The sequence below is a fragment of the Amphiprion ocellaris genome, chromosome 21 (assembly GCF_022539595.1).
Source record: "Amphiprion ocellaris isolate individual 3 ecotype Okinawa chromosome 21, ASM2253959v1, whole genome shotgun sequence".
Classification (NCBI taxonomy): domain Eukaryota; kingdom Metazoa; phylum Chordata; class Actinopteri; family Pomacentridae; genus Amphiprion; species Amphiprion ocellaris.
In genome coordinates, this window is record NC_072786.1 from 5,957,939 (window position 1) to 5,985,455 (window position 27,517).

At 37.9% G+C, this 27,517-nt stretch overlaps 2 protein-coding genes and 1 long non-coding RNA gene across 3 annotated transcripts in view; 2 read left to right on the forward strand and 1 right to left on the reverse strand.

The window, feature by feature from the left end:
- lhfpl3 (LHFPL tetraspan subfamily member 3) overlaps window positions 1-5,947 on the reverse strand; it is a 51,451-nt gene extending 45,504 nt beyond the window's left edge. The window contains exon 1 of the mRNA XM_023271017.3: window positions 5,515-5,947. Coding sequence (XP_023126785.1) covers window positions 5,515-5,947 — 433 coding nt within the window. The remainder of the gene's footprint in view (window positions 1-5,514) is intronic.
- Window positions 1-11,079, forward strand: part of LOC118470341 (uncharacterized) — a 48,204-nt gene extending 37,125 nt beyond the window's left edge. The window contains exons 7-8 of the long non-coding RNA XR_008600245.1: window positions 5,449-9,422; window positions 10,355-11,079. This is a non-coding gene — a long non-coding RNA (uncharacterized LOC118470341). The remainder of the gene's footprint in view (window positions 1-5,448; window positions 9,423-10,354) is intronic.
- Window positions 11,080-17,825: 6,746 nt separating this feature from the next.
- On the forward strand, window positions 17,826-26,985 carry orc5 (origin recognition complex, subunit 5). Its single transcript, XM_023293291.3, has 15 exons — window positions 17,826-17,954; window positions 18,125-18,285; window positions 19,037-19,129; window positions 19,901-20,086; window positions 20,448-20,522; window positions 22,675-22,786; window positions 23,112-23,242; window positions 23,336-23,384; window positions 24,377-24,467; window positions 24,568-24,623; window positions 24,811-24,923; window positions 25,022-25,069; window positions 25,156-25,266; window positions 26,458-26,570; window positions 26,694-26,985. Exons 2-15 carry the CDS (start codon window positions 18,172-18,174, stop codon window positions 26,737-26,739), a joined length of 1,338 nt encoding a protein of 445 aa, XP_023149059.2. The 5' UTR covers window positions 17,826-17,954; window positions 18,125-18,171; the 3' UTR covers window positions 26,740-26,985.
- The last annotated feature ends 532 nt before the right edge of the window (window positions 26,986-27,517 follow it).

Below are 27,517 nucleotides of genomic sequence, written 5' to 3' on the forward strand. Positions count from 1 at the left end.
TGTGGGTTTTCAGAAAACAACTTCCTGCTGTGGCCGAAAATTACTCTACGACAACAGTGAGCATGAGGGGAAAAAAAAAAGAATCACACACCTGAACAATGCTATAAAGCTCTTTGAAACGGAGTCACGCTGCAGATTTAGGCCATGTTTGTTGATATGTGTTCTTCTTTCCGAAGAACATATTGATACGTTCCTATTCTCAGCTGCTTAACATGCATTAACCCTGTAAGACTGAAATATAGAGAAAAAAAATAAGCAAAAAAATAAATGCAACTTAAAAAAGAAATAAGAATAATGTGTGTGTATGTATATATATATATATATATATATATATATATATATATATATATATATATATATAAAACACATAAACTGAAAATTACGTACGTCTGTGTGTGTGTGTGTGTGTGTGTGTGTGTGTGTGTATGTATATGTATGTATGTATATATGTATATGTAAGTATATAGTGTGTCTGTATATATATATATATATATATATATATATATATTTTTTTTTTTTTTTTTTTTTTTTTTTTTTTTGCAATTTTTTTCTATATTTGGGTTTGTTTATATATATAAAATAGAAAGTAGTTAAAAAAAAAAAAAAAAAAAAAAAAAGCTGATGTTGTATTTTTGCACCAGTGGGATTTACAGGGTTAAATCTATTTTTTTGCTTTGTTACGATGTCTTATATGCAAGAAGACATCAGTATCATGGTTGAGCATTTCCACTTTAAAAACTGCAGTGGACCAGTGACAGTCTCAAAAATACAGATTCAGACTACCGGGGTTTCATGCGTAACAAACGTAAGGAACCAGTCCTGTCAGCTTGCAGCGTTGGACTTTCTGTATCATTATTTTTCTTCACATTCCGGTTCAAATATGTATGGCGGATTTGCTCCAGTATGACATGTTGCCATTTGTGTTGTGTAAAGTAGTTTTGCAGTGTTTGAGCAGAGTTGTAGGTGAGCTGGTGTGCTGAGGTTTGAATTGAGAGAGAGGTGGCGACTTCATAGATCTGCACATTTTAAATTAAGCAACGGTGTAGAGTTATTTCCGTGAGGAAAATAAATCTAAATATGTAACCTTGATCCACACAGATAAGTTTTCATGGGTTCAATCAATGACAAGAGAATGTCTTTGTGGATTTCAGTCCAGTGTTTTAAGATTAGTGGTGTAGTGAAGAAGAAGTAAGTTTTTTGTCCAAACTAACAAGCCAAAGTGCTCGTAAAGCACATGTTTTAAGCTGATCCCATGCATATTAATTTGCATAGAAAGTGAAGACAAACACATGAGAATTTACTGCAGGATTTCCTTGGTGTTGGTCAGTGACATGTAGCTAAATGTTTTTGTCGTTTGGGCTTACGGTCAGACAGTTAGGGTCAATGTATAATTGAGGGACTTTTGAAGTCCATGGGATATAACTTGCATACATTTTTATTTTATGTTCATTATGATCATATCTTTACAAATTCCGTCATTGTTTATTATGGAAACAATCACTTATTAATACAAAAATGACTGGATATCACTAAAATGTCCACTAAATTCGGAGGAGTAAGAAGTAGCTTTTATCGGTGACTAAAATACTGCAAAAATACAAACTGCTGCTCATTAGGACGAGCTTGTGCTGGAGCTCATCATTGTGTTTTTCTCACGAACACGATCCGACTCACAGCTGCTGAGGCTCCAGACGCGTTGGACATGACAGAAGTTGTTTGTTAGATGAGATGAGAGCGGAGGGTTTAGATGAGGCCAACAGCTGGCCAGTGGTGCCGCTAAACTCCAACTCTAAGCAGTGGCTATTATTTATTTACTGTCCAGCCTGGTGGTCAACAGACTCTTAGGAGACATGTGCGTGAGCTTCTGTGGGCAGAAGCAGAAGTGAGCTCTCTGAACCGATGTGATCGTTATTGGTTTTGACATTTAATTCCCATTCGAGAACAACCAGTGTTTTTGCTGCAGGCATCTGTGAAGGTGCACGATACGATGCTGAGAGATTATTTATACACACAAATTATTCTGAGGCAGACATTGTGCTCCAAATCTTTATCTTGATCAGTTATTATTTGTCATGTTTCTCTTGCGAGGGTGTAAATAGTAAATGGAATTAGATCTTATTTGTGGCGTAAATTAAAGCTCCTTCATTTCCATAGTTGTTTGGTTGTTTCTGTTAACTGCGTTTCTTTTTTCCATCACTATGAGCAATCAATGCAGAGTTACAGTCATTTAACCCTGTAAAACCCACTGTTACATCAGTTTTATTTTTTTATTATTATTTTCTATTTTATTTATATATATATATATATATATATATATATATATATATATATATATAAATTTTATTTCTATATTTTGTGCTCATATGTATGTATATATATGATTATTTTATATGTATATAAAATATATATGTATTATAATTATATAAAATAAAATGAAAAATAAAATAAAACTAATTATATATATATAAAAATTATATCTAATTACTTATATATATTCTAATTTGTTTATTTTTGACTTTATATATTATTATTATTCATTTTTTTGATATATAAAGTTTATATTTTTTTTTGCTCCATTTTTTCTATTTTTGAAATATAGAAAAAAATATTGGCTTTATTTTTTTTTATTGTTTGGGTATTACAGGGTTAATTACAAACTGCAACTGTTTTCTTCCATTTGTTCATTTTAAGAAGTTGCATCATTGCTTATAAAAAACACAGATGAACTCCCGTGACTTTTAGCTTATTCAGCTGCATGTATGCATGTATGTATGCACGACAATCACAGCAAAGCAGATTCACAAGTTCATGAACACAAAAATCAAAAGGCTTTAAAGGGGAATTTGATCAATTTTACACATCAAAGTGTGCTGACCGGTGTTTGGGAGCACTGCAGCTTTATGAAAGTTGTATCAAGTCTTTCACGGCTCCAGAGGGAGCTGCATGAAATTGGATGAATTAAAGACTGAAGACAAGTTTGAAAGTTTGAAAATGTGAAAAGAAAAAAACAAGGTGTGTCGAGTCAGAAAGTGTGTTTACTCGACTTCTACAGCTGCTCCTCATCTCTGCTCCAGGCTACCAGCTGCTAGTAGCATAATGAACTAGTTGTAAGTCAAGTAGAAAAACACAGATAAACATGAAGTCCATGTTTGGAGTAAAGAGTAAAAATTTGCAATTTTTTTTTTTTACAGTGTAGTTTGTAAAATCTTTGCTTTGCAGCTGCCTAAAATACATATTCAGGAGAGTTTAAAAAAAGAAACTATTAAGTGCATAAATTTGCTCTCACATATGCACTAAAATAGTTGGCAGAGATACGAAGCAGAGCTGTGGATGTTGATCAAGATCTGTGCAGTTTGTCTGCGTCAGAGAGGAACTAAAGAATAATTAAAGGCAGAAGGAATGAGTTCAGTCAGCACTACACGCCTCTACTGCTTAGATTTTTGTTTCTAATCTTCTTGACATGTTTTTAAAGTGCAGGCTGAGTTTAAAGATGCTAGAGAAGGCCTTTCTTGTCTCACTGAGGAAAAGAAGCATTTGCATATTTCCAATGTAAGTTGAAATGCAAGCACAAAGCAAACCACTAAAAGATGGAGGACTTACCCGCTTAGAAGTGGGGAGTTTATTAGTTTTCTGGCTGATAGCTTCTAAAATTTAGCAAAATGTGGCATAAAAATGATGGATCTATATTTTTGTAGTTGATTTTTTTGTATCGGTCAGTAATATTACATTCTGACAGTGACGTGTTCACAAGGAAAATGAAACTACCTTCATTATTTACCTTTTTAGAATTAGTTTGGATCTGAGGTTTCAGTCTCCTCAAGGCAGTTTCCAGTCCACCTACACTACAGACAGTTACATAATGTTTTTAAGGACTTTAGTTACCACAGATTTGCTCAGAAATAGGTTTTTATAAGACGAAATCCGCTAAAACTGGGTCACGTGGTCATGTGAGTGTGCGTTGGAGTGCAGGATTGGAAAACACCTGGATTTTTGGACACAGTTTATGCTTTTTGACCCTCTTCGGGTGTTTTTGTGCTAAATTTGACAATAGCTGAAGTTCTGAGTGAAGAAATGAGCATGAACAGTTGTGATTTTTGTCCAAGTGGAGATACGCTCTCGCAGATTTGTAATGCAGAGTATTTACTGGAATGTGTGAAGCGAAAAAGCCGAGAAACATCTGGATTTTTAGTTCCAGGCTGCACTTTGACTCTATACTGGCCATTATAAATGTTCACAATCTGGACGTTTATCATAAAATGAGGTTGAAACCACGTGGTTTTTCATGAATTCCAAGTAAATTACATAAAAGTGGAGATAAATCCTTATACATGTGTAATGTCATGGAGAGTATTTATGAAATATGAGCTAGAAAAAGAGCGAAACATTGGGATTTTTAGACCATTTTCTGGTGTTTTTACACCAAACTTGACAACAGTCGTGGTTTGGTGTAAGGAAATGAGGATATACAGTAAGCTGCAATTTTTGAGAATTTTCCATAAATTATGTGAAGCAGAGACAAACCCCTACAGATTTGTGATGTTGAGATGAGTATTTACTGGAATTTATGAGCTGAAAAAGGAGGGGAACATTTGGATTTTTAGTTCCAGACTGCATTTTGACTGTCCAATTTTCATATACTGAGAATTATAAATTAATAATTTGTACGAAAGCAGAGCTGACAACAGTCGTGGTTCTGTGTAAGGAAATGATGACATAAGCTGCAATTATTGAGAATTTCAAGTAAATTTCTGTGAATTTCAAGAAAATTGCAAGAAAGTGGAGAAAAATGTGTATAAAAAAGCAACATCTGGATTTTTAGCTATGAATATATGATGCTTCACTGATATGAACTCTTGAGTGATCTCAGCCCTGGACCTCCCCAGAAACTGTTTTCTCAACTTCCACCTGAGACATGCGCAATGTTAAGAAGAGTGATCATAAAATATGAGCTGAAAAAAAGAGCGAAACATCTGGATTTTTAGGCCATTTTCTTGTGTTTTTGCACCAAACTTGACAATAATTGAGATGTAAGGAAATGAGGATATAAGCAGCAATTTTTGAGAATTTCAAGTAATTTCTGTGAATTTGAAGAAAATTCCAAGAAAGTGGAAAATGATGCATATAAAAAAAAGCAACATCTGCAATTTATGGCTAAAAATCCAGATGTTTTTATATATATATATATATATATATATATATATATTTATATATATATATATATATATATATTATATAGCTTTGTGCTTGCATTTCAACTTACATTGGAAATATGCAAATGCTTCTTTTTATATATATATATATATATATATATATATATATATATATATATATATATATATATATATATATATATATATATATATATATATATATATATATATATATAAAAATATATATATAAAGATGAGAATCACAGATATGATAATGACATGAACACTATGATCTCAGCCCTGGACCTCCCAGACAGACCAGAACCTGTTTCCTGGACTTCCACCTGTGGTCCGAGTCTCCTACCTGCCGCCAGCTGCATCCAGCCGCAGATCTTGTACACGGTCCCGGTGCTGCAGAAGAAGAAGAGCGCGAAGCAGCCGATGCAGGTGAGGACCAGCACCATGGACATGCCGATGAAGAAGGAGGCAGCCTTGAACGCGCCGGACGGGATGCTGCTGAACTCGGTGAAGCTGCCCTGACAGGTCAAGTCCCGGGACAGCCCGTTCCCGATGCAGTAGTGGAACAGACCGAAGTAGCCCGCCTGAGGGGTGTCCACGCCGTCCCCGATCCAGTAGGGCTGGATGAAGCACACCACGTTGACGATGGCGAACAGGATGGTGAAGATGGCCCACAGGACGCCGATGGCGCGGGAGTTGCGCACGTAGTTGGTCTGGTAGATCTTGGCGGCTTCGGACGCGGGCAGCATGGTGGTGGTGTTGGGGGCCCCGGGGACCATCCTCCGGTCTGTGAGGGGGGATCTGGATCTGTACACCTCAGCAAACTCACATCTGCCTCATCTGAACGCTGTATTCTTTGCTCAACTTCTCCTGCTGGCTCGATGTCTTCTTCTTCTTATTCAGTCAGTTGGACACAGAGCATCGCTGCGCTCTCGCATCCGTGGCAAGGTCTTCTGATTTCCCATTCATTAGTCTGCAGAAACGAAACGTGCGCTCCGGAAAAATCAACCTCCACAAACCGTCCGTTCAGAAGACTGAAGCTGCATCTGTCCTCACGTTTATGTAAAAATGAGCCTCCTCCGTTGTCCCGAGTGTCTGTGGATGAGAAGCGGTCCGTGGGTTTCTCGACACCGACGGAGCAACAACCGCAGCTGAGCTCCGATTGAATTAGAGTTGGAGGATCGCCTCGGATATTACAGGGCCAGCCCACATCCCTTAATCCCAGGCTGACGTATTATCCCAGGAACGCGCGAAACCTTAAACCGACACATTCATTTAAAAGAATAAAATAGAGAAACGAATTCCCTCTGATTCTCTGTATGATTGCAGACAGATGCACTAAATTAAGCTCCTCCTTGAAATTCACAAAAGGAAAGGTTTCAGCTTCATTTTGTTTTAATATCTAGACTGTGGACTTTTATATATGAAAACAGTCAAAATACTGTTTTAATTGTTAGAAATTAATAAAATAATTTAGTCTCTGTCGTAGTTCACTGTTTAGTCAGGCCACTGGTTTTCAGACACACAAATCTGAAAGTGCTTGAGAAGAATGTAGACATTATATGTAGGTTTGTTTACGTATACATTATGTTATTTCTGCAATCTGTAGGTGGATCACCACTCTTATTTTTTCTCAACAACACTCAAGCAGATATCTGCAGATAGATTGCGATCAAAGCGAAAGTAACGAGTCAAATTTGTTTTATTTGTCTTAACGGGTTTCGATCTTTCGATCTCTGTCTTATAAGCGCGAGTCATTAACCGCTCGCTTACCGGATATAACGAAAGAAATGTTTGAAAGTGAGGCTGTGATTAGGTGACGTTAGCATGTTAACGCTAAATTGAGGCTGCTGATAGATTCCTGATTCAGGTCTGACTGATAAATTACCCATCTACCCCTATGGAAAGCGAAAATGCACCATTTTAACTGTTTAAGCAGAGAGACAGACAATAGGTCTAACAGAGTGACAATTTAAAACAGGCCTCGTTTAATAAATTTGAAGTAACGATTGGGAAATTGAGCGACACCAGATAGTGATTTTCACACAGATATGTTGAAAACAAAGAGTCATGAAACATTGTGTGCATAATGTGAAGTCCTTCCGAAGTCCAGTTTTCATCGTTTTCTTTGCTTTACTTTTCATGCTAGACTACTTGAATCGGCTGAAGGAGCCCGATTGGGTTGTGGGTAACAGGAAGTTCTGCTGTGTAGAATGCTGTAATGTTATGATTTAATATCACCTCTGATCAGGTAGATTGAAACGCGTAAGAGTCGGTTGTCAAGGCGACAGGCATCGTGCAGTACCACTTTCAGCCACATCACAGAGTCAATGGGCTGGTGGCGCTGTTCCAACATGTATATAGAGAGCATGAAACATGAGCTGCACAAGTTAGGATCTATCTATCTATCTATCTATCTATCTATCTATCTATCTATCTATCTATCTATCTATCTATCTATCTATCTATCTATCTATCTATCTATCTATCTATCTATCTATCTATCTATCTATCTATCTATCTATCTATCTATCTATCTATCTATCTATCTATCTATCTATCTATCTATCTATCTATCTATCTATCTATCTATCTATCTCTGCATGCCTTACTTGAGCCCTTCGTCCTTTCCTTGAACAACACAGATTCAGTTTCTTGACCTGTGAGGTATGGAGTACAGGGTGTGCAGATGTGTTTCTTCTGCTTCATGTTCAGTGTGATGTAACCCAGTGAGGAAAATGGTTGCATACTGAGATTTTTGTAAGCATTATTATGACAAAAATATTATCAATCACAGTGATCATATAGTTCTGGATGGGGATCTTACTGCAGGTATCTCTGAGTGAGTGCTGTTAAACACAAAGAAAGAAAGAACACAGTATCAGATTGACATAATTAATAGTTGTGATATTGTTTTACAACTCTACTACAGGGTTCCCACGCGTCCTGGAAAACCTGTAAAATCTGGAAAAGGATTGACCAATTTTCCAGTCATGGAAAACATATGGAAAATGAGAAAAAAAGGTCAAATGTCCTGGAAACGATTAACTTATCCTGGAAAAATATTTATCCTCCCCCTGTCAATGCAAAAGTTATGCGCATGCATGTCTGTTGTCACCTTAACTTCTGGGCAACATTAAGGCATATAATAAATATATAATATATATATAATAGCGCTCATAGATATGAATACGTAGTTTGATCTGCATGCTACGGCGAGGCTAAGCTAGTGGGGGCAAAGTTTCAGTGCATTCTGTTGATGTAGACAGCGTGAAAACGGAAACAAGAAGTATGCCGGCTCACTGTGCTGCATACAATTGCACACTGCGTCGTACGATTGAGACAAGGAAACTTAGAATAATTTTTCATAGGTAAGAATAGTTTTTGGCTCTTTTTTCATTATTAAATCTTGTTGAGAGCTTCCAGTCTATGAGAGCTAACTAGTTAGCCACCAGCAAGACACTAATGCGAGCTAGCAGCTTGACAACCAAATACCAGACGATTAATAGTAGCTGTAGTATAGTTGTACAAGCAGTAGTAGTAATACTAAAAGTCCAAGCAGCAGTAGTAGTATAAACAGCTGTTAGAGTCGTAGAAGTAGTATCAGCATTTGTAATAGTATTACAAGTTGTAGTAGCAGTGTCAGTATCAGCAGCAGTAGTTAGTGAACTACCACTACTACTAGTAGTAGTCACATTTTTATTACTACCACCAATACTACCAATAGTAGTTATAAATCCTAACTCATGTATATCCAGATTACCATCTATGTTCTTCCACCAAACCCATTTTATGATTGGGATTACAGGCAGTTCTTTAGGACTGCTCTCAAATAATTGAAATGTTACTAAACAAGGTTATACTAATCAAATTAAATAACTTTGGTCTCCAGTGTATTGGCTAATTTGGTTCTTTGTACTTAATTTATTAGCATGATTTCTTTTTAAATATGTTGTGTACAGACTTAATTACTTCTCTGTCTGCTTTTCTTTCTCCATGTAGGTTTCCCAGAGACTTTGTGTTGAGGAGGAATTGGAAGCAGCTCTGAGGAGAGAGGGGTTTGCTGCAAATGATGAGTGGGTGCTCTGCAGTAGTCATTTTAAACCTGATGAGTTTGACAGGGCTGGGCAGGTTTGTCGGCTTAGACCTGGTGTCATTCCATGAGTGTTTAACTTCCCGGCTCATCTTGGAAGAGTACGTGCCAGAAAGACCACGACCAAGCAGCCTTGAGATCTTAGGCAGCATCTCCCTGAGGTGGGTGTCAACGGTGTTCACAGTCAGGTCTGTGGTAATCCTGTCAAAAAACAAAACAGAAAAAAAATCTAGATTATAAATCAACATGTAACCAAAGCACTCTGTGTATAACACCATAGTATAGGATGTAGTTCAGAAAATGTCAAAGTATAGTATACTTTACTCAAGAATAACATAATATGGCCTGTAGTTCATAGTACAGCATGTCGGCAAAAAAAACCCATAGATTACTATGTGGTTCAAAAACGCAAAATGATAGGATGTTGCCTAAAATTGTCATGTATGATATGTGGTTCAAAAAATGTCATAGTGCAATATATTGTCAAAATAGTATGTAATTCAAGAAAACATCAGAGTATAATATGTCATCTAAAAAATGCCATAGAATAATATTTCATTGCGCAAGTAAAAGTATAGTAATTTTTAAAACTGTTCAAATGCTTATAATATGTTGCTAAAAACAACAAAAACAAAGTAAACAAAAAAAGTCACAGTAATATGTCAATTAAAAAAGCCTATAGTATAGCGTGTCGCCCAACAAACATCATTGTATAGCATGTCGCTCTAAAAACATCACAGTATAGCCTTTAGTCCACAGCTGTCAGTAGGTGAGGAGCAACACAAAAACAGTCCAAACGCTGGTTTCCAGAGGGTTAGACAAGTATTTATTTGAAAGAGTAAGTTTACAACAACACAACATGTGAGGGGGTTAAAAACAAATGGGTGTTAGTAAAATAAAAATAAATCAACAGAACTAAAAGTGAACTTCATGTTGACATTGATGGGCATTCTAAGCAGGAACAAAGTAAAAGATAATCAGTACGAAAAAAACTCTTCCTGTTCACCTCTTAAAACCCAAAAACACACCGCAGTAGCACCCTAAACTAAAACTACCAATGGGTTCCCTGTTTTCCTTTCTGAACAATTCAAAGGTCCCTCTCTATCTCCCCACACATCCACCAACCACTGGAACACATCTCCAAAGTTCTGCCGGGCCAGCTCAGCTTCCCCTCAGAAGAAGTGCTGCCACCTGCCAGATGAAGGAGCCTTTTGAGAGGCAGCTGGCATCGTGATTGGACTGTACTTTGGTCTGTTCCAATCCAGCTTCAGCTCCAGAGACGGCAGGCGGGACGAGTCAACGGAGGCCTGGTGGACGAAGGCATGAAGCTGAGTACAATCCAGAAAACAACAGAGGAGGAGTGCAGCGACCCAGAGCCAGAACAGAGTATGTCTCTTAGAAAACATCATAGTATAGCCTTTGGTATGAAAAAACACCATAATATACATTGTAGCTTGTACAAATAACAAGTCAAAGGAAAGAGACATTCATTGTAGAATTGTAGTAATTGTGGGCTGACTGATTTACTGATTATCAGTATTTTATTTTTTACTGATTTACGGTAATAAATACATTTAAAAATGGTGCTACTTTGGCTGTGAACCTTAATCTACCTGTGGTTGCTCTGTCTTCTGGAGTGATTTGATTGGTTATACGTCATGAATAAAACTCCTTTAACTTAACATCTGTAAACAAAACAAAAACGTATCAACAAAGTTTTCTGTTAGAGTTTGTGTTCTTGTAAGTTTAACTCCAAGATTTTAAATACTTTCATTTACTACAAGTGAATATCCAAATGAATATACTCCAGATGTCTCACAAATAATCATTATCAGCCTTAAAAACCCACAAAACACCCCTTTATACTCGACCACACTTAGTACAGTCCAGTTCCGCCTTCAATAAATCTGCTTGGAATCTTCCACTTCCTGTTTGTCAAAGTGGCCTTCTACCTGGACAGGTTTTGTTGGAGCTCATGCAACAAACATTTTGGGTAACTGCACTTTAATATGGATGGATGACACTGAATTAGAGTCTGTTTTAATGAGACTGAGTTAAGATGTGTAGCTCTGTCATAAAATAGGAAATTATTTCTCAGAATTCACAGAGAAAAGTCTGAAATGTTTGCTAGGTTAGCATCGCACATGTTCTTTGGCTCAGCTAAAGCTAACTTTCTCCAACTTCTGGATCTCTTGAGTTGCTTGTTGGTAAAATATCTTGCTGTAGGTGCTGAAGCTGAGAAAGTCTGAGATGTTTGTTCAGAATCAGTTCATTCTCAAGTCTTATCTGAACTGTCCTCTTTTGTTTTAACTTTCCCTAAACTTAGGAATTAATGACAGAGCAGCACATCCAGACTCAGTCTCATTTATGTAGAGATTAAACTTCACTGTCATTCATTGATGTTAAAGTTCAGTTTTTCAAATGTTTGTTGCACATGCTCCCAACCAAACCAGTCCAGGTGGAAGACGATGTGAAGAGAAAGCTCCAGAGGATGAATATCACACATTTACATTGGAAATTAATGTCCTTTAATTAGACATTGTCATGCAAAAGTTGGATTTCCCTTTAATGTTCAAATCTTTGTTGAGTGTTTTGTTGATGTTGGTTTCTAAATGTTTTCTGACACTCGGCCCCAAAGATTAAAACCTTCTACGGCTGACAAGCTGCAACAATTCACACATTATCAACTATCTTTCTGACTAAACTAAGATAAAAAGTGAAAAACTGCCTGATTCCTGCATCATGAATGTAAATCTTTTTGGTTTTGATGACGGTAAACTGAATATATTTGGGTTTGACATTTTATATACCAAAACAAGAAATGAATTACTGGAGAAAACGACAGATTAATGGACAAAGAAAATGTGTTTTCCAACATATATGGCTGAATTACTCCAACATTACAAGATACATACAATTTTAATTCAATTTTATTTATATAACTCCAGTTACAGGTCAAATTGTCTCAAGACGCTTTATTTTTATAATTTTGACAGAGTAAGAAATTTAAAGCTCTTGACTAACCAAAGTTATTATTTGGTTTTTAAGAGATTAATCGACAATTAAAATAACTTTTTCCACTAAAACTAATAAACATGAGGTCAAATAGAAGGAACAGTTTTAAATGCTGCAGTCCCACGATGACAAGAATAAAGTTTGTCAACAAAAACTAAATCTGCTGGTGGATTCCATTAAAGTCCTAATAAATGATAATAAAGTGTGATACTAAAGGTTTGTGGTGCTAAAAATGTCCAAGTAAAGATATGAAGTTGAACATCTGGATGGAGGTTGATAAAAGTTGACCTCCCTTCATTTCTCTGGAGCGACTCCATGGATTTTATGGATGGTGGTTAAAGACCTGCTCTTCTCGTCGTCGTCCTTCTAGTCGCTGTAAAAAGTCAGTCCATCCTGGCCGACTTCAACACCTCTTCATGACAAGTTGTTCTGCCTCCGACCTGGTGGAAACTCCAGAAACTCGGGAAAACCTGTGGAGACTCGAAGAACTCGTGGAGACTCGAAGAACTCGTGGAGACTCGAAAAACTCGCCGGGCGGGGGAAGGTGTGGTGGGCGGTGGGGGGAGTCAGGGCGGAGAGTAGGCGGGGAGGTGGGTGGCGGCCTCCCCCTCTACTCCCCCACCCACATCCCCGCCTACTCTCCGCCCTGACTCCACCCAGGCTCCGCCTTGGCTCCACCCATGTGGTCACTTCAGGAACTACGATGCCAAAGGGACGACGAATTTATGTCTTTTCATCTGATCTGTAGCTCAGTGAGTTAAGGATTTGCCTATGGAGCTGCAGGTCGCTGGTTCAAGACCAGACCCTTCTCAAATTTTTTGAAAATCCTGACAAAGACAAAGAAAGAAAATTGCCACTGGCGGGTCTCGATCCTGCGACCTTCCACTCTGTAGTCTCTCCTCTTATCCCCCTGAGCTATTCGCTCAGATACTAATTCTTCTTTTTTTTGCGCATTTATCATCTATTTTTTGTCGTTTTCGAGTTTTTTTTTTTTCAGGTCTAGACTCGACCGTTTTTTCTCAGGAGGTTGGACTTCAGCCTTTGTGCTGGAGGGTTGAACCCTCAGTTCCAAGACTTTCCAAAGCCTCCCCACCTCCCGAGTCCTCAGGACCTGAGCTTTCACACAGTCTGAGGGCTGAAATTTTCTAAGTCCCACAGTAGTTCTCTGTTAGTTTGAACCTTCAGACAGTCTGAGGACTGAAATTTTCTAAGTCCCACAGTAGTTCTCTGTTAGATTTAACTTTGAGACAGTCCAAGGACTGATATCTTCGAAGCTCCTCAGTAGTTCTCTGTTAGTTTGAACCTTTCCACAGTCTGAGGACTGAAATCTTAAAAGTTCTTGAGTAGTTCTCTGTGAGTTTGAGCTTTTAGACAGTCTGAGGACTGAAAACCTTGAAGTTCTTGAGTAGTTCTCTGTTAGTTTGAACCTTTTGACAGTCTCAGGACTGAAATTTTAAAAGTTTCTCAGTACTTCTCTGTTAGTTTGAACTTTCTGGTTAACAGAAACCTTAAAACTTGTGACCATGAGTCTTGATTTCACATTTAGACCATCCATCTGAGTTCTTTTCAGACCTTCACCTGTGGGTTTTTTAGAAATCCTCAACAAACTTTGATTCTCTTCACTGAACAGTAAAGTTTGTGGAGATCAGAAGGTAACATTAGTTTGATAAATGCCTTCAACTACTAGTAGACTTTATCTGGAAATCAGTTTTCTGAAATGAGTTCTTAGTAAATCTGTCCACAATCAAACCAAGAACATAGAAAGAGGAAATGTTTGAAGAAACAACTTGATGTTTTCATTTCAGACTAGAAAACACTTTTAGACCTTTATCTGTTTTTGCTCTTTTTGATCATTTTATTGTCTCTTCTGTTTAATTTGATGTTCTAAAGTTTAATTGGTGGTTTTGTCTTTAGTTTGATTCTTCTTAAATGTTTAGTTTTGCTCTTTTCTCAGCGTTTATACTTTTCTAATGTCCGATTTGACTTCGAAATGTTTTGTCTGTTTAATGTTTAATTGTTGTTTTTTCAAATGTTTTATCGGCTTGTTTAAAAAATTTCCTTTTCTTTTCCAATGTTTAAGTTTTTCGATTAAATATTTGTTCAGGTTTTTCTTTTAAAATGTTTTACCACCTTTTAATGTTTAATTTTCTTTTTAAATGCCTCATTGTATTTTCTGTTTAATTCCTATTTAAAGTTTTATTGTCAAGATTTAATTTTCTAGTAAAACATTTAAATTTTTAATTCAATGTTTTGTCTTTTTAAAGGTTTAATAATCTGTTTAAATGGTTTGTAACTTTTTATATGTTTAATATTCTTCTCATTTAATTGTATTTTTTACATGTTTGATTATCTAAAACATTTCATCTTTAATGTTTAATATTTTTGTTTAAAAATTTGTTTAATTTCATAATTACATGTTTTGTATCTTCTATTTAATTAATTAAATATTTTGTCTGTTAAATATAATTTAATTGTATGTAATTGTAATTTAATGTTTAATTTTCTTTTTAAATTTTTATTACATTAAATGTTTTTTTCCTTTAATTTAATTGCTTTTTTACTGTAGTTTATTTATTTAATCTTTTTTTTCTGTCAAGATTTTAACCCCAACCTTAAAAATGAAACAAACCCTTAAATCACAATGAAAATACTTCTGTTGTCACAATCATGAGTTAGTCAATTATTCAGTTTATCAATTCAACTTTATTTGTTTAGCACCTTTCACACAGATGACAAAACTAAACAAGCAAAGAGAAAAAAAACTATGCTAAAACTCTGATTAAAGCTCAAAAACATTTTTAAAAAAAGATTTAACATGGTAATAAAATGTGTTGTGTCCAGGGGATGGAGGGAGTTTATTCAAGTCTTCTTGGGCTCACATGGTAAATCATTTAAAATATAAACTCGATATTCAGTCTAAGGAAACTGCAGAGCGACAGAAGAACCAACAATATCTCCTGTTTTCTCCTTTAATGAGTCGACTCTTCTTGTGCTTTCAGACCAAAGAACTACAGACTCTTCACAACCTGCTCAAACTCTTGGTACAGGACCTCACCACACAGGTCAAGAAGGTTTCCGTCTCATTTCTACTCTGAAGCTCACCTTCTCCTGCTCAAACTGCTGACAAATGTTTCTGCTGCTCTAAAGTCTGGTCTCCAGAACTTCCTAAAAACTCTCAAAGTCTCTTCTGCTGCAGGTTGCTTTGTAGAACTGTTCCAGAAAACCTCACTAAACCACATGGAGGAGCCTCAAGATAGTCGTCCAAATGAAACTGTACAAAAACCAAACTAACACAACCCAAACGCTAAAGTCTCCTGCAGCCTACCAGAGAACCTCTGAGAACAGAGAATCAGTACAGGAACTCTTACCTTCTGGACAACCAACGTTGGTTCTCAAACAAGAATACAGAATGTGTCTGACCAAAAACCTCTAAAGACTCACTGCAGCCAAGATAAAGACACAACTCAGCTGCAACAAATCCACTAATCACTGCACACATTAGCACCATGTGCTAACTGTGGCTAAAGAACCACATTTACCAAGACAACTATCCAGTACAAAGCCCTCAAACACACCAAGAAACACATTAAAGATGATTTTACTGCTGGAAGCTGCAAGCCAACACCTAAAGAACAAACTAAAGCAATGGAGCCAAACCCAGTTCAGTGGTGGAGAAGCAGAGGAAATGTTTGTCTGCAGCTAAATAAAGCAGGAAGACACTGAGCTGCTCAGGTGTTCCTGATAACACCAAGCTGCTCAGGTGTTCCTGATAATACCAAGCAGCCACCTGGACAGCCAATAGGAACACAGCTTACTGGAAGTCCAGAGTGCTGGGTTAGTGAAGGAAATTTAGTTTAAAGTTGAAGCAGAAAGTTAACGAAGAAAGTTGAGGGCGCCCGTATAGCTCAACGCGTTGAGCAGGCGACCCATGTACAGGGGCTGGTCCCCGACGCAGCTGGCCCGGGTTCGATTCCCGCTCGCGGCCCTTTGCTGCATGTCTTCCCCTGACTCTTCTCCTGTTTCCTGTCTCTCTCACACTGCACCTATCCAATAAAGCCGATAAAAGGCCAAAAAAATAACTTTAAAAAAAAAAAAACAAAGAAAGTTGAAAACCACCTTCTGATGCATGAAATCGCTGAGTTTTCACACAAAGAACACCTGAACATGTCAAACTGGTTCCATAGTAGAACCATCATTGTAAAAACGTCATAGTATGGTGTGTTGCTCAAAAAACATTACAACCTGGTTGTCTAGGGTCACCAAGGAGCAACACAAAAACAGGACAAATGCTGGTTTCCAGGGGGTTAGCAGGGTATTTATTTGAAAGAGTAAGTTTACAACAACACAACATGTGAGCAGAAAAATCACAAAGTCTGTCTTTAGTTCAGCTGAAAATATTAGTTTTTGTCTTTTTTATTGACCAAACTTTTCAGGAAGTAGATGAAGAATAATTAAAGGTCTCATGTAAAAGTCCAACTTATTTTGGATCATTGTGGAGAGTTTAATCTTAGAGTTTGTAAAGCTGTTGAGTTTTTAGAGTCACATGGATTGTTTTGACATTTAATAACTGATTCCTGAAATAAAATTACAGTTGTGGATTGCTGTCATTTAGTCTGGACTAAACAAATAACAGCAGCATAAATCTCAAACATCATTATGAGGATTCTGGATTGAGGTTTCTCACTTTATAATGATCAAAACATGAAATTTAGGTTGGTTAAAAGGAATATTCCACCTAAAACCTCAAATATAGACCCAAAGGGGTGGTTTAGAAAAAATCCTTCAATGTAGACCAAAAAAGTTAGTATGGAGGAATATTACACCTCGAATGTGGACCTGAGAAGTTGGTTTGGAAGAAAATACCATCCTGATCTGATGGTATATTCTACCTAACAAAAAGTTGAGTTGGGAATTACCCAATTGAACACTGTAACTCCAGTTTGTCATGCTAGTGAAGTGCTACGCTGTAATTTGTGGGTGTGTTTGCATTATTCTATGATACATTTGTCATAATTATTTTTCATAGATAAATTATACCCACAGACTGCACATCAAATGTCTGAGTAATAAATATAGAAACAATCTGGGTAAATGCAAGTTACAACTGTAGTAAAGAACACTTCCAAAGAATCAGGGGGACGGGAATGTATTAGTGTATGATGTGATAACGTGTGTCTGTACCGACTAAAAATGTCCTGGAAAAGTCCTGGAAAATAATTTCAGGGAACGAGTGGGAACCCTGTACTATCTTGTATAGTATTGCTGTTTAAAATTAGGGTGTGGGGACCGTATAGACCGGAACTGCATGGTGTCTTTTTTTTGTCCTAGTCCACACTTGATATTCCTCATAAAGTAAAATGTATGCTTGGAAGTGTGTAAAAACATATAATATCAACATGCAGCATTCAGGAAGAAAAGCTTATTGCACATATAACCGACTGTATAATTATATTTCTCTTAAAATCCACAACATTTTTAAAAAAATTTATATATACAATCTGTTACTAGTTTGTGCGTTTTGGGTTTAAAACTACGTTACCCATAATTCATGGCTCACTTGTGATTGGCTGGTACGTAATGACGGAGTAGACGTAATCTGAAGGCGCGCGCGAAACTCCGGTGTGTTTCTAAACGGACGTTAAAGTACATTTTAAGGTTGTTAAAGGCTTTATTTTCAGGTATGGGTGTTTCTACAGTAGCTCATCGTACTCGCAGTTAGTAGTACGACGTTATTTCTCGACTGACATGTTTTTTTTGACTGAACGACGGACTTTTGTCGCCCGCAGCCTCGTTAAGTTGAACGGTCTGTAACTGAAAGCTAAGCTAACGTTGACTGTGTTGTTTTTAGCTGAGCCCTGCGCAGCTTTAAACGGCGTTTGTAGTAAGAAGAGCGGGATGACGGCGCTGTTACAGCACCCGGGATACGACGAGGAGAAGCTGCGGAGGGTCGCAGAGCAGCTGCCCTGCAGAGAGGTCCAGGCTGGACTGCTGCTGTCGCTCATGGGAGAGGTATGAAGGCTGGTCCTGTCAGGTACATGAGTTTAGCTGTAGTATCAGGACAAGGTGGATGTGTCCCAAGACTATTAAGCTAGACAAGCTCCAAAATGTGCAACATGAATGATCCTCTTGTTCAGACATGTACAAACATAGTCCACGTTGATTAATAATTTATGCCTGAAATAGTGTTTTACATTCAAAAGTTCAATGACTTGGTTAGTAAGTCTAAAATTGCACCTGGGCCTCCTTTGTCATTGGAAAAACCTGGAAAGTATAAATATGCATCTATGTATTTCATTTAAAACGTTTTACTACTAGATGTGCAATACAGACTTCAGTTTTTCAACATATCTAGTGTAAGTTGCCTGTTTTACAAGGATGTACAGGTAGTTTGAATGTTGTGGCTGATTGATTTGTGTCATTCTCAAACATTTAAAGACACATTTGACTGTCTGGGACCTTTAAATAGGCTTATTTTGTTTGTAGGAAATTTAATCATTCGTGATTAGATCTCTGGTGTTAGAACAGCATAGTGGAAGCTTTTCAATTAAATCAATTTGTTAAGAAAATTGAGTGACTATTAGCAGGATAACTGACAACCACTCTGGATTTAATTAGATGAAGAAAGAATATAGCTCACATTAGTTTGCAGTGTGGTTATAAAAGCCAATAGAGGGAGAACTTGTTTGTTTAATTTGTTATCGATCGTGATTAAATGGTTAAATGAAGTTGGGAATAAAGGTAATGGATTTTGTTCCTCCAGCCGCAGCAGTACAGCTACCCTTCAATCTTCATCTACGGTCATCGGGCCTCAGGGAAGAGTCACGTGCTGCACGTTTTACTGAAGGAACTGGAGGTGAGAGACATATTTGCTGTCAGGTGACCAAAAGGGCTGAATGATCTGTTAAAGTATATCTAATTGCATTTTTTGCTCTCAGATTTTCTGTTTTGATTTTCAGTATCATCTTTTTAAGACAAGTTTCTGTTCATTATGCACTCGAGGTAGCAGAATTAAACATGATGTAGAATTACCACACAAGGGTGACAGTCACACAAGGCAGCCAACATGTAAAATCTTAGACATGACCTTCACATTATAGAGTTTGACTCACTGACGCATTTGACTTTACATCAACCTGAAACATTTAAAGCATTTAGGGCCTGCAGAGTTTTTTCATTGGACCACTGGGGAAGTGCTTTGTCCTTAGAAATACTACCTTCTATTGAAAGTACAAAATTGTGACAGCACTTTGGCCTATAAATGTCAAAAAATTGTGAAAAAAACACCCTTCAAAGTGACATCTTATTCAGCTTAAACATAAAAGACAAAAAGAAGCAGGAACCAGAAAGTATTTATTATTTTGTTTTTTAAAAAAAGGGCTGAAATGATCAGTTTTCAAAATGATTTGCTTAACTAACTTATGTTTGCTGATTATTTTGCTTCACATTATTTTTATTAAATGACACCAAACTGCAGCAGAGGAGATCTGTGACACTTTATTTGTCGTTCCATTCCGTGCAGATTGTCGTGCTCAGCGTGCAGCAAAGGCAGAAGATTGATGTGAAGGTGTGCGTTACCTCCACAGACATCAAACTGACCCTCTTTCATCATTCCCTCTCTCTGCAGCTGCATCACGCCACCGTCAGCTGTGTCGAATGCGTCTCTGTAGCGTTGCTGTTTGAACAAGTGCTGCTGTCCTTCTTTGGCTGCGATGCCGCCTCGCTGCTCCCCCGCAGTCCCTCCCTGTCTGACTTCGTACGCATCTACAGGCAGCAGCGCTCGCAGTCTCCCGCCAAACAGACACGATACCTTGTGAGTGCCGTGCACTTTATGCTCTGCCAGAAAATCACTGCTCGCTTGGCACACCAAGTGATCCTCATCCACAGCATGTCAAATTATTTATTCTTTGCCCATGCCACCTACATGTTTGTATGATGATATGATTAGTAGTCATAACATATGTAGATAGATACTAGACAAGCTCCAGATGCATTAGGCAGAAGAAAATAAGTGTGATTTGCAGCCAGCATAGGAGGAGGTTTAATCTAGTGTTTTGGCTTCATCTTTTTTTTCTTTTTTTTGCGCAATTTAAAACACAAACACCCATTCACAGCCTGTACTTTACTCAGTGTAGGTATATAAATGCCATGAATTGTACATATATATTTTTCAGGTAATGGAAAAAGCCGAGCTTCTGAGAGACAGCGATGCCAATCTCCTCCCTGCTCTCCTGCGTCTTCAGGAATTGGTGAGAAAGTGCTCTTTGTGTTATCTATCAAGTGAGCCACTTTGTTGTTGTCGCTGCGCTGTGAGGATGATGAAGGGGGACTGGATGAGCTTCATCTGTAGCGAATGACCTTGAGCTGAGTGTGTGGAGCTCTTTCATAATGCTACTAGGAAGGAAGGATGGCTACCACTCATAGCATTTTAATTAAAGACATCAAGAGTAAAGAGACTTATGTGATCATTTCTGTTTTATTCCAGTGAGAGCTAAATGTTCAAAGGTAGCTCGTGAGTGAATCTGTCTTTTTAATGTCACGCTGCTTCGGTACTGCCACACGGGATTATGAAGTGATAATTAGAAAGGAGATTTACATACATGTGAAGGGAGACAGGATAATGAAGAGTTGTTGTGTCCCTGATGCTTATTAGAATTTCTCCTAAGGTTGACTTGAAGGAGAGGCATGACATGCACAGATTAAACTGATTAACTTTTCAGATCTTGCTGAGTTAAAAAAAAACCCAGAGCGATTGAACGTAAGTGTTGTAAAACCACCCAGCTTAACATTTTATCAGATAGTTTTAATGTCAGTGCCAACCCAGTGATAGCTTAGATGTGTTGTTGTGCACTGATTCTCAGTTTTATGTATTTGCCAAACTGAGTATCGATCTGCACATTCTTCTTCCTCACTGTGTGGAGCTCATTCAGATAATTTTTTTCAATTTAAGGCACTTTAGCGGCACTTAAAACTGCCTCCGAAAATTAATCATCTGCAAGATTTCAAGTGATGAATTGTTTGATTAATTTCTGAGGTCTTTCTCTGTGTTGTATCATTATAAACTGAATATATTTGGCGGTTTTTAACTGTTAATGACACAAAGCAAGACTTATGGAGTGTGAGACTTTTATCAATAAATGTGTTTTGCATTGGAGCCAAACGAGTTCACACACTGCTGATTAGACTTGTCAGCACAAGATAAATCCCTTTGTGTTTCTCAGTGGACTGGAGTTTTGAATCTGGCATCAGTTCTCAATATGGTGGTGCACTGGTAGCTTTGCATTTCACCTTAACCGAGAAAGATTGGTTAGTCAGAGCTTAAGAGTTGAGCAACTGTAGAAATGGAGTAAGCTACAGCACCTCAGAACATAATGCAGCCTGTGGTACAAAGTTGAAAACATACTAGAAAAGGTTCCTAATGCTCCAGATACAAACACCAAGGCTACAATTTTTCAAAGTTATTTTTTGGTCCTTTTTTTTAACTCTTTATTATATACGACAGTGGAGAGAGAGACAGGGAATGTGAGGAGAAGAATCCAGTGGTTTTTGCAGTATCTGCCAGAATAATTGCTATTAGATAACTAAATCTAATCTTTAAGAGTGCTGAACTAAATTGTTCAGCCCTCTTAAAGTATAAAAAAGGTAATAATCGACGGCGATGACACAAGTCAAAACCCACTGACAGCGCCTGAGTAAATATTCTCACTGCCAGAAGGGGGAGGCTGAAGTTCTGCACTGCAGGTCTAAGCTGTCACCTATGAACAGTAATTGGCATTTCTGGCATTGCTCACTCCAGACAAATGGGACATTTCCAGTGCAGTTGTGTAGTGTTGTTACTTCCAGTGTTTCCACTGTAGTGGTTGGATGGACAGTATCTTGTTTCCAGGCAATAAATATTATGCATAACTACCTTTTTAAGTACTATTTGTTGGCATAATAAGCTCTGACTTTATTTTTTCATTATCATCTGTCATTTGCTTTTTATTTTGTAGCTGTTTTAACACACTCATGTATTATTTAGTCTTTAATTTTAATGTGATTTATTTACTGAAAGATTGAAACAGATCAGTTATTGCTCATCAAATGTTTATAAAATGCAGACAAAGATACTTCTGAGCAAAATGTGATGTTCAATTAAAAATTAATTGAAAAAGGAAAGCGCTAAAGCTAGAAACTGACTGGCACATTTTGCTGGATTAGAATTACTGCTGTCATTTTGTTGGGATCGACTCATCAGTTCGACACTAAATATTATACACAAATCATGAGTTACAAACACTTAAATTCAAGCTAGCTGTAACCATGGAGACATCCTCACACCAAACTGTAGTGTTGAACCCAGTTGTTAGACCAAACAACCATCGTATCAGATATTTGTAAATTCATACATCTGTTCCTCAGGTTGAAGACAACGTTACCGTCATCCTGCTCAGTGAAATTGTGTGGGACAAGTTCAGACCAAACACCGGCTGTTTTGAGCCGCTTCTGCTCCATTTCCCAGACTACAGTAAAGGTATTATCATTATCACGCATGCTGCATGAATCAGTTCCACCACACTGCATGGTGATGACACACACGTATGCCTATGCAGCGTGAGATGTGAGATTTGTACCTGTGATGTTGCTTTAACACTTCAGGCAGCCACTGTGGAGGAATATTGCATTATAAAGTATGAAATCAGCTCTTTGTGGGAGTGAATCATTGTGGCTAATATGTGAGAATATGTTACTGCTTTTCGAGAGGCAATACTTTCTTTTTACAGGTTTTATTTTGGGATTTTTTTCCAGCCTTTATTTCATAGCCAAATGAGACTGAATCTCTTTTATCTGTTTGGTAGGTGAGCTGCAGCAGATTTTGTCCCAGGACAGACATCCTTCATACTCAGCTGAGTTTTACTCCTCCTACATCAACATCCTGCTGGGAGTCTTTTACTCGGTGTGTCGAGACCTCAGAGAGCTGCGACACCTGGTCAGAAAACAACTTGCTCTGAAGTCAGTGAAGATTTTTTATTGCTTTGACTTTCTTTCCCTCTGATTACTCTTCTTTTTCTGTGTTCAACAGGCCGCCCTCAACTTTTCAAAGTTCTGCGAGCCTTTGGAAGAAGGGAAAGGTAAAGCATGAAGGGGTATTTTCATTTAACAGATAACTGATTTAAATTTACCTGTATCTGTATTTTGAAGCGGGCTGCACACTGACTCTGTGGTTCGCACCGTAGCAGAGAAACAAGCTGAAAACAAAATGTTCATCACGTGAAGTTGTCATGGTGACATTAGTCTGTTTCACAGACACAGAGCATCATTATCCTTCAGTTCTAGATGTTCACTTGAGGACTGTAAAGCCAGATTTCTAGACAGCGTAGATATTACCATTATAGAGTCTGAGCTGTTACTGCAAATGACTGTAGGAACCTGATTGTGTTTTTCAAGCTGGAAAGTCTGCAAGGATGGTAACAAGCATCTAACAGGATGTTGTTGACAAGCGAGCAAGAAAAGGCAAAATAGTACACACAGCTGATGCCTTTTGCCAATCAAAGACTAAAATGCCAAGTGCACAGAAAGAAATGGTTTATAATCCTGACAGAAATAAAGTATTTAGAGGTGTGCAGGACCCAAAAGCTCTGTGAAGTGAACACACTCTTCTAGAAACGTAAAGGAGAAAACAAAACGTCAGAGCTGGCCTGTCACAGTTCTTTCTCCACATGGTGTCTCATAGCTGCTGCTTCCCCGTTGTGTTATTTACATGTTGCTCATTCTGAAGTCCAGAAATCTTTGTTTTCTTGGCACTGTTTTGGGCTCCTCTTGGTCTAGTAAGAAAAAAACATCAGGACTACGGCCGCCTGGTGTTCGACTTTGTTCTTCAACCACCAGCTAATTAAACTTTTTTGCTTAACAGCTGCCTGCTGTGGCCAGAAATTAGGGTTTACAGGCTGTAAATACACAATGAAATTCGCCAAATGCTCCATAGAATATAAGGAAACTAGTTGTAAGAAATATTGATCAGTACAGCTTCAGTTTGATAGTTTTCCTGCCGTTTTTCTTTGCGTTTCTATGGAAAATATAATCCTCACATGGTGTCACTTCTTGCTTTATTTTCTGCGTTTAGTGAAAGAGACTGACACACACAAGCTGTGGAGGAACATCGAACCACATTTAAAAAAAGCCATGCAGACGGTTTACCTTCGAGAGGTGTCCAGGTCTGAGCTCTTTACATAAATACACTCATGAAATATACTGTGATTACTGATGACGATGTTTCCTCTGATTGTTCTGGGTGTCTTCTTGTTCTTTTTCCAGTCTTCAGTGGGAGCAGATGCAGCTAATGGAGGAGAAGGAAGCCGGAGCGTTGAGAGGTAAAACACACACTGAGCTGTGCTGCACTTGATGATGACAGAGCAGATGTTCAACCATAGAACGCTCCCGTCGCTCTGTGCATTCAGGCTGAAATTGTGACAGTTTTTCCTGTGCACTAAACAGAATATTAGTGCATACAAGTTTACAAAGATGCTGATGTATTGCATTTGCTCCCTTCTTTCAAAGGTTTATCAGCTCACACTCATGTTGAACTGCCTTTTTACTCCAAGTTCCTTTTGATTGCTGCCTATCTGGCATCGTATAACCCTGCCCGCACAGATAAACGCTTCTTCCTAAAGGTTGTTTTATCATTTTTAGTTATAATAATTAAAGATATTAACAAATTGTTTTGACTTGTGTGAATTAATTAATATGATCCTCTTGTTTCTGCCAACAGCACCACGGTAAAATAAGAAAAACAAACTTCCTGAAGAAAAATGAGAAGGTAATTACCCCAAACTAACCAATCATACATACATTTTTGATTTAACTTGCTCACATAATGTTTATGCAATAATCCATCTCCTCTAGACGAGTAACCACCTCCTGGGGCCGAAGCCCTTCCCTCTGGACCGCTTGCTCGCCATTTTTTACAGTGTGGTCGACAGCAGAGTCGCACCGACTGCCAGCATCTTCTCTCAGGTCATTGTCCATCCGGCTGCTACCGCCAAGACACAATTAATTGTTTGCCTTTGTACCATAATTTACTCAGCTATCAGAATACGCTGCACGGCTAGTCCTCCTTGAGACGAGGTTAAAGACATTCAAATGTTTCTTCTTTGAATAATAATTTATGTCTGCTTTGGGTTTTACATGAAAAACGTAGAATTACGTTATTGAAAAAGACAGAATCTATTAATGTGTGAATGTTTTATCCTTTTATTTATAAGATAGTTCCTACATCTCTGAAAAGCCGACTCTAATATGTGCACTGGAGAATTACAGATTTTTTTCAGTTAAGCTGCAAAGCCACATTTATGCATACCTTGAGCAGGATAATAGGAAAACAGCCTTATGGACAAACTCTGTACAAAAAGCACCCACACACTGACAATAAATTAGGAAGAAATTCTTTAGTTGCAACAATGGTCCTATGATCAAAACATGTAGTTTTGTCAAATTTTGCACAAGAGCCTCATGATTGCACTTATATCAAGAGCTCTTTCACATTTTTTATTATCATTCTACCTCAGGATGTGGCCTTTATCTGCTGAGAAAGTGAGGATTGTCTTTGATATCTGTGAGGATTTGTGTGCTCCAAAACAATTAGTGGTTTAATTAATTTTCTTTGTGTCTGTACCTGTGATTGCCCTCTTAAATGCCACCATTTTGCTCTCCTTGTGCTCTGCAGTGGTCTAATGTTGCCCCTCATTTAGTCCTGCAGTGTAATCTCTCTCTCTCTCTGACTGCGAGTCCCAAAGTTAGCTGAAGCCTCAGGAAACCGCAGAATATGGAAAATAATTTCACACTTTTCCCCCATTTGCCAGATAAGCAAATGAAAAAGAATTTACACTACAGTAATCAGAGGATGTTAAAGGATATTCTTTATGTTTCGAGGTTCAAGTGCAGTACTGTTTTGTGTTAAATCAAGCCTAATAAACACAGTGTCTCAGATGAGAGAGTTTTCTACCCATGTGGTCATGAGTTTTGGGATCTGAGGCCAAATACAGATCTATTTATGGCCCCGAGCATGAAATGGTTTTAGGAAATTAGGCTCGACCCATATCTGAGCAACTAGCTTTCATCATTTATTGCCTTGGCATCGGAGTGGGGAAGCTGTGTTTAAAGAAGTGGAACAGAGAGTCATGTTGGTTTCTCTCTGTCCCCATTTAGATTTCCTCTCTGGTGACCTTACAGCTGTTGACTCAGGTCAGCCATGACGACCAGCTCGATGCACCCAAGTACAAATGTGCCGTTTCTTTGGACTTCATCTGTGCCATATCCAGGTTTGTGAGGGTTTATCTCTTAACCCACTTCCCTGACAGAAACTGAATTACCGTATTCCAGAGAAATGACCTTTTACTTTTTTTTTTTCACTGAGAATGTGTTTGGTGTGATTTATCTTCCAGGACGGTGAACTTTGATATTGTGAAGTATCTGTACGACTTCCTCTGAACCTGCAGTGCATAAAGGACAGATGACGTGTAAGACAAAGGGAGATTTATTTCCATAAGAACACACATGGGGCTAAACATTTGGCAGAACAAGGAGCTCTGGACTGCTGTTACCGGTACATGGATGGAAATTCATCTAATCACGCCGCTGCCCCCTTGTGGTGATGACTGAGCTCATTGTTTTCTCTTGTAGCACCATGTTAAATATTTGCATTTGTACAAAATAAATGCCACAATGGCAACTTGACATTATCTTGGTTTAGTTGTGTTAAAAGAATCTTAAATTCTCATTATATTTATAGAATTATCCAATGAGAACCTTGCGATACTTGAGATATATGTATTTCTATTATTCCAGGTACTTCCAGGATAAACTGTGATATAGCAGATGGAAAGATTTGGACAGTTTATGTTTTAAATAATGCAAAAAAGAAGCAGGTAACAGTGCTGCAGCCACAGCGGTTTTTCCTGACACAGAGCGATCCTGACACCATGCAGGTGAATCATTGTCCTTGCTCAGAGGTAGGATTTTTATTTCTAATGTGTTTTCATGTTGTTTTAAAAGGGCACTGAAGTCAAAGAGTACTGCTGCTGCTACCATGGGGTACGTTCACAAGCTTTTATGCAAAACTCTGTCTAAAAATAACTTGTCTGTTCTACTCGTTGAGCTTCAGTTTGAATAGTAGTAGTTCCTGACAATTCGAGCTCATGAACACTTCAATTTTAGTCTATTTATGACTACCTGTAGTCACTTGCATGTGTTGACAAGTGGTAAGATG